At 43.9% G+C, this 10,554-nt stretch overlaps 1 protein-coding gene across 1 annotated transcript; it reads left to right on the top strand.

Annotated features, from left to right (window-relative positions):
- The first annotated feature begins 1,377 nt into the window (after positions 1–1,377).
- Positions 1,378–10,077, top strand: INPP1 (inositol polyphosphate-1-phosphatase). Its single transcript, XM_070934886.1, has 6 exons — positions 1,378–1,387; positions 3,339–3,545; positions 4,270–4,330; positions 6,086–6,286; positions 7,016–7,190; positions 9,512–10,077. The coding sequence occupies exons 2-6, from the start codon at positions 3,342–3,344 to the stop codon at positions 10,005–10,007; spliced, it is 1,137 nt and encodes a 378-aa protein (XP_070790987.1). The 5' UTR covers positions 1,378–1,387; positions 3,339–3,341; the 3' UTR covers positions 10,008–10,077.
- The last annotated feature ends 477 nt before the right edge of the window (positions 10,078–10,554 follow it).

Genomic DNA, 10,554 nt, shown 5'->3' with positions numbered 1-10,554 from the left:
AAAGAAAAAAGAAAGAAAAACCACGTCCACCTCTAACCCCAATCCAGAAGACGGTCCCGGCGAGGAAACCAGGAAAAAGGCGTGTTGTTTGGTCGCCCCAATCCTCTGATTGACTCCCGGCTTGATCGGAGCTTCATAGCGGACGCGTGAGTCAAGGACTGGGCTCGGCGCCCGTTGGGTGGCAGATCGTTTCACACCGCCCGGCTCGGAGACGGCCAAGCGGGGCAAAACAACGCGCTCTGACATTTCTGCGCCGGCAGAGATGGCGTGATGGTGGCCCGGCCCGTGGGCTGACTTGATTGACCGTCTCCGGTACCGGGGAGGGAAGGCACTCCTGGTTCCCCCGCCGGGGTCTTCTGGGTTGCGCGTGGTCTCTGCTCCAGACGCAGAGATGGTGGTGGGGCGCTGCCCTGGGGCGGCCGGGGATGGGAGGATTCAGGCAGGGAAAGGTGACGCGTGAAAAAGGAGCCTCTTCCGTGCCTTTCTGGCACCCGGGCTTCCTGCTGCTGGCTCGCCTAAATCCACGCGAAAAGGTCAGGCAGGATTGCTCAAAGATGCTTTAGGAGGCCGTGTGACCCTTCAAACGCTGATCATCTCCCGCAGTTAAGCCCTTTTTCCCTGCTGCTTATTTGTCTCCTGTTGTGGAGCACCACTACTGTGTGGGCCTTTCTTTGCTTGCCACCTAGCCAGATCCCTGCCAGCTTTGACCCAAGGGAAGGAAGGGGAATGTGTTGGCAGCCCTTTCCTCTGGTGTCAAAATGTGGTGGCCCTGCCCAAGGTTGTAGTCTTAGTTGAGAGTGGGTGTAGAAAGTCAGCAGCCACCCATCCTAACCCACCCACCCTCCTCGAGAATGAAATATTATGGGGGATATTAAAAAAGGCAGGATAGAATATTTCCCCTAAAGGAGAAATGAAAAAAAAAAAAGTCTTAAGGGAGGTAGAAACCAGCCCCAGTCTCCCTGCCCCCAAGCAGAAACTGAGGAGGCCAGCTTTTAGAAATGTAGATTTGGTAATCCATTCAGAAAAACTGGGTCACACAGAAACTCCAGATAAGCAATTAGATTGACAAGATTAGCAAACAAACACCTAGGATATTCACTTCCCCTTTTGCCTATAGAGCCAGCCATGACCCCATAGAATCTGACAATTAGAATATTAAAGGACATGTTCTTGCACAGGAACAGGAATCTCAAATACAAAGCCCAAAGATGGTATAAAAACCCACCCACTCTCAACTCCATTTTGTCAGCTGTCCCAAAACTGCACGCTATGTGTGTGTTAGTTCTGTTCACCAATAAACAGAATCTTTCTTTCCAATCAGCCTCCATTTTATTCCCGGCTTGGAACTGTAACTGGATTTTCCTTCCAACAGAGGTTTACTGAACAGGTAGTTTGTCCACACCAAGTTTTTAAAAATTGACCTACGGGAATTTGTGGTTGCTGTGCGCTGGCTAGAGACCGAGGTAGAAATAGAGAGACTATTCAGATCTTCATTCTCAACCAAGAAGCTAAGTGGGTGGCCTTCAGCTAGTTACTGTCCACTGGACTTTCTTTCTTTACATGGTTACCCGGGAGGCAATGACAGCCTTGGGCTGCTTAGGGAGAAAAGGACGGGGGAGATAAATATAAATATAAAAAATGAGGACGCAGAGTTAAGCCATAATTCCACCCTTCCCAAATTTGGGGGCACTCAGATATGTTGGGCATCAAGGCCTATAATCTCCAGACAGCAGGACTAAGGGGATGGGCTATAGAGCTATCTTGAGTACACTAGCAGTTACAAAAGTCTGGGCAATCTGAAGTGAAACATCCAGGGTACAATAGCCAGGGAAAGCAGTTTGATAGGATATTTCTTTCTCTCGTCCTTCCTTTCTTTTTATTTCAGACCTAGACTTATGAAATCCATCAATCAAGACAGGTAGAAAAGCCATGAGTTTTGAATTAAGGAATTTTGAACTCAAGAGTTAGTTCTGAGTAGCAGGGAAAAAAATTGAATTCTCAGCAAAAATCAGTTTGCAGTTATTCTAATCTTCATTTCAGCTGTATGTTGTAAAATGAAAACAGGAGGATATAACTGCAGTTATTAAACAGAGCTTCGAAAATCTTATCAGCTGAGGGCAAATCATCCAGAGATTAACAATAGATTTCTTCTGTCCCCCTCTTTGTAATAGGTAGATTCTTTTTGCTATTATATATTTACAACCCTAGAAAAAAAAATACAGCAACCAAAAAGTAAATCACTTTACTCAGTAAATATTACTTCCTTCTCCATCAAACTGGGAAGCTGAGCTCTTCTATTATTGTTCCTTTATTTTCATTTGGAAGGTTTTTCCTAAAACTATTTTGTATTTTTCTTATTTTGCATTCAATTAATAAAGACAAAATCAATAATAAATGTACCCGCCCTGAGTACATTTGGAATGAGCTACCCCCAGGGATACAACTGATCCCAGACCTCCGAACCTTTCGCCGGGCTCTGAAAACGTTTTTATTTCGGCAAGCCGGGCTGGCTTAGAATTTTTATTGGTGAATTTTATGGGTAAGGGGTTTTAAATTGGGGAAAGCCATTGGATTTAATTTTGTTTTAAATGCATTTTAATGTTTGTATTGGATGTTTCTTAATCTTGGCTGTTCACCGCCCCGAATCCTTCGGGAGAGGGGGCAGTATAAAAATTTAAAAAATAAATAATAAATAAATAAATAAATAAATAAATAAATAAATAAATAAATAAATGTATTTCCTCATCTATCCCCAACAACAAACAAAATTGTCAACATTTCACTTTCAAAGAAGATTTTTCTGTTTGATTAATAAAAACTCCCACACCCTGATGGTGATGGTGATAACATTTATGTTCTTGGAAGCAGTACAAAATTGATCTACCACTACCTTTTTCCACGATGCTTGTCCAGTTTCCCAATATAGCCTGACAATTTTCAATCCAAGGTCTAATCAGGTTTGACCCTGCTCAGGTTTTAGGGGACACGGGAAAAGATTAGCCAGAAAGGGCTGGATGCTGTCACCTGTTAGATCTCTTCCTTCTAATTAAAATATTTGTTTGTAAAATTTATTGGCCACCCATCTTACCTCAGATAACTCTGGGTAGCTTAACAATCATAATTTGTTCTTTTATTAATTTTAGAATACTGACAAGAAACGCCTGATAGTTCACATGCAATTTTCTGTTGTAATCCCAGCATTAAAGCACACAAGCTCTTGGAATCACTGCCTCCCCCACCCCTCCATAGTGTTCCTCAGTTAAAGTAGGGTTTTGTATGTGAACATTTTTTGTGCATTTTCCCACCTAACCTTTTCCCTTTCTCTTTTCTCTGTCTAGAGCATGACAGCTCTTCTGAGGAGCCTGCTGGCTGCCTCAGAGAAAGCTGCCTGCATTGCCCAGCTGTGTCGCCAAGAGGAGGCCCTCTTTAGCCTACTCATCGAGGAGAAGAGAGGTGCAGACAAGAATAAGAAGTTCTTGCAGGACTTCAAGACATTGGCAGATGTGCTAATCCAAGAAGTCATCAAACACGACGTGGGAAAAGAGGTAGCTGCTTGGAGAAGAGTTCTCTATGTAGTGAGAGACATAATAAGGTGTAGATTGGGCCGTATCCTAGAGGATTTAAGCTCTTTTCATCTCCAGTGTCACTCAAAGGGGCTTTTCTACTTACTCTAAACTCTTATATTCTAACGTGTTATATTTTAAAAACAAATAGCAATAGAAAGCAATAGCTAAACCTACTGCATTTGCAAAAGTAGGAGCAGATAGGAACTGAGAATGGACCTTGATCTATCACCCGTTTGAATAATATATTCAGTTGTTTACAGTTGAGTGCAATAGCTGTTCTCATGTATTCCAAACTCTCCACACATCATTTCTCACTCTTCAAATAGCCATGTAAAGTTGGCCTGCGCTATTATTCTTACAGCAGGGTGGAGGCAGTAAAGGCTTAGAGATGCTGATTTGCTTAGGAGAATATTAAATTCATGGTTGAGCTAAAATGGTTATAGCCGAGATTGTTATTCTTCAGTCCTCGCTCACTTTGAAGTGAGGTACCAGAAGTAGGACTCCAAACTGACTGGGACTGATGTGACATGCAGCTGTCTCCTTCTCACCCAGAGGATCAACCTGAAATGGGACACGGTAGAATCATTGAACCCAGAATAGCCATAACTAGGATCAGGCTTGTCAGCTTGGTTAAAGTGTACTTTCCTCTTCCTCCCTTCAGTTCCACTTTTCTTTCCTTACCCTTTCTCATTGTTGTTCACAGTTTCCAGAACTACAAGATCACATTTGTGGCGAGGAGTCCAACAAATTTGAAAATGGCCTTGGTGAGTAATCAGCACAGGGAGGAGGAAATACCAGCATATTTTGTAAAATAAACTTTCCCCAACTGGACTCCTTCCAATTGTGTAAGGTTAAAATTTCCACCTGGCACACTGGCTAAGAATTTTGTGTGTCCTTGCCCCATTACCTCTATAGGGCCATGTTGCCCTTCTGACATGCTTGGTCCTCTTTTTGATTCATCAAGTCATTCTCCCACTTCCAGCTTCATTTTCTTCAGAGAAATATTTCCATCACCTGTCCTAGGCTTACTCTGATGGCCTCTTGCAAGCTTTGTCCCTGCAAAGATGTTTGCTCTTTATAAGAATTCCAGAAAATTGCAGACAGGCTTGGGGAAAATATTTTAGGAGACTTTCCATTTCAGAAAGAGCACTGACTAGACTTATTGGAGCTTCATATGAAGGAGGATCATGCCCTAACATGCTAGCTATCATATTTAATATACAACCATTTCCTTATTTTCCTTTCTAAGACAGTCTTCCTCATGTTAAGGACCTTCACATGAATTAAACTGCTACAACGTCCATTATTCACTTACAGAGAATATGTCTAATGTCCGTATTGGGTAGGGCAATTGTTAGTGGTAAGGTAATATTTTTAGAGTGTGCCAAGCTGCAGATTTTGCCCTGTAAGGGCAAAAAAGGGCAAGGCTCCTGTAGGTTTTAACTTTGCTCTGCAGTAGAGGAAATTATCAATAGATTAGTCTTTTTTTTATTACCAAGAAATCCTGCACCTCCCTCCTTTTAAGAGTTTGTCAGAAGAGCAGAAATTCTGCATGCTGTTACATCTGATTTCTCTCTTTTTTTTTAAGTGACAGCTCAAAAAGCTAAAGATAAATATTATTGATGTAAACCATCCTGGGTGTTGCGTGCGAAGAATCAGGACCACATGTTAAATTCCAGTTAAGCTGATTTATTGCTGGTGCCCTATACACAAGAATCTAGTCAACTAACCATCAGCACTAAATTGGTGCTAGATAAGAATTCAAGAAGGGTTGTACTTAGACTGCTTGGGGAAACCTAACAACTCCAGGTTGATTCCTCTTGACTCCACCCCAGGGGTGAAATCTACTTACCTTCCCAACTGTTTTGGAAGTGCATGTGCTGTGCGCGTGCACTTGCTTTGCGCACACGCGCATCATGTGCATACTTGGATCCTCTGCGCATGTGCAAACCCTTCTGCGCATGCGCAGAGGGTAAAAAAGCAGGTTACTTCCTGGTTAAAACCAGGAAGTAACGACGACTGGGTGGAGCCTTGCACCGCCATCGCTACCAGTTCTCCGAACCACCGGCCACCATCACTACCGGCTTGGCCAAACCGGAAGCATTTCACCCCTGCTCCACCCCCAGGCTCTGGCTGTCCTTCTACATCGGGCTGTATTACTGTTTAATCCACTTGTAAATTGAAATTGACTAGCTAAAAGCAGATATCCTACATCTCACCCTATCTTTATCTTTCTCACACTTACTACAGTGTGAGTTGTAGTAGCACAGACTGTGGTGGAAAAGGACAAGCCATATCTCAAGGAAACGTCTCCATCATTATGGACTGTCTTAGAGAGCCTCTGATAAGCTTCTAATAAAACTTAAGAATTCCTCTCACAATGATCCAAGAAGTGGGGCATTAAAATAATTCTCATTGCTTGCCTAATATATAAGAGTCTTGAGAATAAATGTGAAAGATCCCCTTGATCAGTAGAGGGGCCCTCTTGAACAGTCTCTGAATTTTATTTGCCTTTGCAGGCGAGATTGTAGTGGTGAAGGTTTGCCCCACCCAACAGGAAACTGCTGCCCTGCTGCAGAAAGTCCTGGATCGGAAACAGACGGCAGCTGAATTGTTGGCAGCTGCTGTTCATCAGGAAGTAGTGCTTTCAGACCCAGCACTGGACAATGTGGATGTGACCATCTCGACAGAGAGCTTGGCTGTGTGGATTGACCCCATAGGTAAATAGAATGGCAGATGAAGGTTGGGCATCGGAAGCCATTTACATACAGTCTTTCTCTAAGTACTAAGTTTTGTCTACAGGTAGTCCTCTACTTACAACCACAATCGAGCCCAACATTTCTGTTGCTAAGCGAAGCAGTTGTTAAGTGAATGTTGCCCCGTTTTACAACCTTTCTTCCCACAATTGTTAACTGAATCACTGCAGTTGTTAAGTTAGTAACACAGTTTCACTCTTAACTGAATCTAGTTTCCCCATTAACTTTACTGGTCAAAAGGTCGCAAAAGGTGATCACATGACCCCAGGACATTGCAACAATCATAAATATGAGTCAATTGCCAAGCATCCGAATATTGATCACTTGACCATGGGGATGCTGCAACAGTCATAAGTGTGAAAAACAGCCATAAGTCACGTTTTTCAATGCCATTATAATTATGAAGGGTCACTAAATGAACTGTTGTAAGTTGAGGACTACCTATATGTGGCATAGACTGGATTATATAAAAGAGAGTTGAGCACTATTACATCCAGTCTTGTTCCTTACCAATAGTGATATTCTCCTGTCTTTCTAGGAATCTTTTCTTAGCCTGTATCCAGTATACATTGATCAGGAATTGAGTTGATACTATTTTTAAAGTCTGTTCTAGCGGGCAGCACTCTGACATCTATTGTTTCAATGCCGAGTCTTGCTGAAGGAATTCTCCCTTTCTTACTTCCCTCTTTTCAGATTCCACTAATCAGTACATTCGTGGGTGTGGCAGTGTGGTGCCTGTGAATGGCATCTATCCATCTGGACTTCACTCAGCGCTTGTGCTGATAGGAGTATACAATCGTCATTCGGGTGAGCCCGTCCTTGGCATCATCAATGAGCCTTTCTTCCAGGAGGAGCTGACAGCACACAGGTAACAATAGCACTGTGGGTCAGTCTTGCCTACATGTACCAGGTTGGCTCTCCCACCAATTATGAAGGGCTTAGCCCTGGATTTTCCCCCTTCCTTTTACGGTACATCAACATGAATGGAGATGAACAATGAAGCAGGCTGAAGAGGGCCTAGGGCAGTGATGGCTAACTGTTTTGCTGTCGTATGCCAAAAGTGGGAGGAGCGTGTGGGGTGCCCACACTCATAATTCAATGAGCCCCACACATATGCACACAACCCCCTGCGCTCCCCCCGGTTTTGGCACGCAATGGCACGGTGGGCCCAGTAGGCTCATTTTTCCATAGGTTCCCCAGGTTCCATAGGCTTTCTAGGAACCTGGGGAGGGCGAAAACAGCCTTCCCCACCCCCCTGGAGGCCCTCTGGAGGCCTGAAATGGCCCGTTTCTCGACTTCCAGAAGGCCCGAAAATCAGCTGGCCAGCACGTGCATGCGACTGGAGCTGAGATAGGGCAAAGCTCGCATGCGCACAGATATGGTTCTGCGTGCCACCTGTGGCACGCGTGCCATAGGTTCGCCATCACGGGCCTAGGGCATGGATGGGCAACTATGGGCCCTTTACGAACTGTGGACTTCCAACACCCAGAATTCCTGAGGTAGCCCAGGAATTCTGGGAGTTGAAGTCCATAGTTCATAAAGGGCCCATAGTTGCCCATCTCTGGCCTAGGGAATGGCTTTGAAGGATAGAGGAAGAACTACTACCAAGGCAACAATCAGACAAGTGCGCCTTGAGCCTATTTTGAGAAATTAAGTTGAGAAAATGCTTCACACATGTCCCTTTTTAGTTTATACAAAGATAAAAGGCAGAAGATGGGGAGCACATTCAGACTTGGAAAACTTTCTTGCTATAGCTGTGACAATGAGTAGTCCTATGTGGCATTGTTTTATTAGTCTGATATACCTTGTATGGCTGACACAGGTTTGGTACAAAGTTACATGGTTGTTCTGGAGCCGTTTCTTTTCACTCGTACTGCCCTTGAATTGCCTGCTGATCTAGCTAGCACATGCCTGCCAAGGGAGGCCCTCCAGTCCCAGACTTTAGAGGGGCAATGGGAAAATAACCGCCGGCTCCATTGCTATAAGACGGACTTATCCAGAGAATGAACCCCTGTTTGAAACGATCAGATGGATCAATATTATTCATTCAAGGGAGTCAAATGAATCAAAATGTAATCCCGGAAGGTATAACAGTATTTTATATTGCTCACAACATATACTCTTGTTTACTGGGCCACTTACTTCAGTGAGCATGAAACAATGGATACAAAAGTTATATTGATATAAGATGCAGTGAAAAAAAGAAAGAAAGGGGAGCGCAAATAAACATTCTTCCTTGGGCTTCTCAGAGTTTTTAAAAAATTTGCATTTTGCTACATCTAAGGAGTGGCCCAGACTTTGCCAGAGGTATCGCATATAAAGATGCCAAATCGAGTCTTAACATCTGGCTGACTGTGCGACCAACCATAATAATTTTACTGTTTTGAGAAAAAGCCTTGAGGGAGTAGAAGAAAATGACTGAAGTGGCTGTCAATACTGTATTGCACAAGGATAATGCAGTGATTGGAAGAAGCAATGCTTCTGCCACAAAAACCAGTGACTGAATAAAAATACTTTACCAAATGGTTCCTGTAATGTTCCCTTTTCTTTGCCTCTGAAAAAAATTGTCCCTCTTCCTGCCCCAGCTTCCCTTTTGCAACTAAGCAAAAGCATTGCTGCTTCCATGCTTCTTCCTATCCTTGTGCAATATTGACTGCCACCTCAGTCACCTTCTTCAACTTCCTCAAGGTTTTTTCTCAAAACAATGAAATCATTATGGTTGGTCGCACAGTCAGCCAGATGTTAAGACTCGATTTGGCATTTTTATCCACCTGTCAAGGCCTTCCCAAGGACCTCTCATAGGGAGCTGTTGTTATTTGATGCTGTTAAATTATTGTCGCAGGATGTAAGCTGTTCCAAGTAAAGCTGCCTTTTGCAATTGACCGATGGTGATTTTCTCAATGTTGATGATGTTCCAATGGTGCTCCAGTTGTTTTGTGATTGCACCCAAAAAGCTTATTATTGTTGATACCTATCTTTGCTTTCTTTATATTATCCTGCCTTTCTATATATAGTATATATAACTCAAGGTGACAAACATACCTAATACTCCTGTCTCCTACTTGCCCCACTGCAGCAATCCTGTGAGGTGGGTTGGGCTGAGAAAGAGTGACTGCTATTTCACCTCAGTGTTGTGTAATGGTGGGCGCTTTTCCTAGCAAAGCTACCCTGACCCTTTCTCTTTGGCAGGTGGCAGAGCAAATACCATTGGGGCATTTCCTATGGAAGCACCAAGCTAAGCTCGCTGAGCCAACCCCGGCAGCAGCCTTCCCCCTGCGTGGTGCTGAGCAGCAATGAGACCACCATGTTGCAGAAAGCGCTGGCCCCTCTATACGGTGAGAGGCTCTGCTTTGCTTCAGGTGCTGGCTACAAGATGCTCTGCGTCGCCCTCGGTCTTGCCGATGCTTATGTCCTTTCAGAAGGCAGCACCTTCAAGTGGGACTCGTGTGGCCCCCATGCCATTCTGCGAGCCCTCGGGGGAGGCATCGTCGATCTTTCAGCAGCCCTGCGGCTTTGGCGTGCTGGGCAACACAAGAATTTGCCCGAACTGACCTATAACAAGCCCATAGAGGGCGCTGTGGGTGCTGAGCGCTGGGCAAATCAAGGAGGGCTGATAGCCTACATCTGCCACAAGCATCTTGAGGCTGTGATGGTCACACTAGCAACCGCGACAGATACTTTCTAAAACACAGTCCCATCAGTGCAAATTAGTGGGAGCATTTGCCTGTGTATGAGGGGAAGAAGACAGTCTCTAAGTGAGGAAGGATAAGATTCTTAATTTTTTTTAATGGACCAATCAAATGTTTATGGTGGCAATATGCTAGCATGGGATAGGAATAGTACAAATGTCATGCTTTTTGACATTTGCTTTTCCATGCCAACTGCATTTATAAAATTTCCACTTCTCATGCAGGGCGTACAGTAGGGGAAGTATTTCTTAAATTGTTCCCCTTCTGTTCTTCTTACTGTATCATTTTTCTTGTGTCGGTAATGTGTATTATAAATATGTAGCAAACATGCATTGGGACCATTAAATAATCTGTGTTTAGGTACCCCTTTGTGTTTAGCATGGGATACAGTTCTAGATTTCTTGCTGCTGCTTTCTGGATAGGCACAATTTTTTGCAAGACTTTTGATGCGCAGACCAGGAGCCTTGATAGCGCAGTGGTTAAAGTGCAGTATTGCAGGTAAACTCTGCCCATAGCTTGGAGTTAAATCCTGACTGGGCTCAA

The sequence above is a fragment of the Pituophis catenifer genome, unplaced genomic scaffold (assembly GCF_029215685.1).
Source record: "Pituophis catenifer annectens isolate HBS135680 unplaced genomic scaffold, rPitCat1.0.hap2 SCAF_2, whole genome shotgun sequence".
In the NCBI taxonomy this organism is placed as follows: Eukaryota; Metazoa; Chordata; class Lepidosauria; order Squamata; family Colubridae; genus Pituophis; species Pituophis catenifer.
Note: the sequence above shows the minus strand (reverse complement) of the source record. Positions and strands in the feature narration are given on the sequence as shown.

Bases quoted from the DNA above. Each gene is read 5' to 3' on its own strand.
- INPP1 (XM_070934886.1), top strand. From the start codon at position 3,342: ATGACAGCTCTTCTGAGGAGCCTGCTGGCTGCCTCAGAGAAAGCTGCC. The intron at 4,331-6,085 runs GTGAGTAATCAG...TTGCCTTTGCAG, and splicing joins CAAATTTGAAAATGGCCTTG to GCGAGATTGTAGTGGTGAAG. The intron at 6,287-7,015 runs GTAAATAGAATG...CCCTCTTTTCAG, and splicing joins TGTGTGGATTGACCCCATAG to ATTCCACTAATCAGTACATT.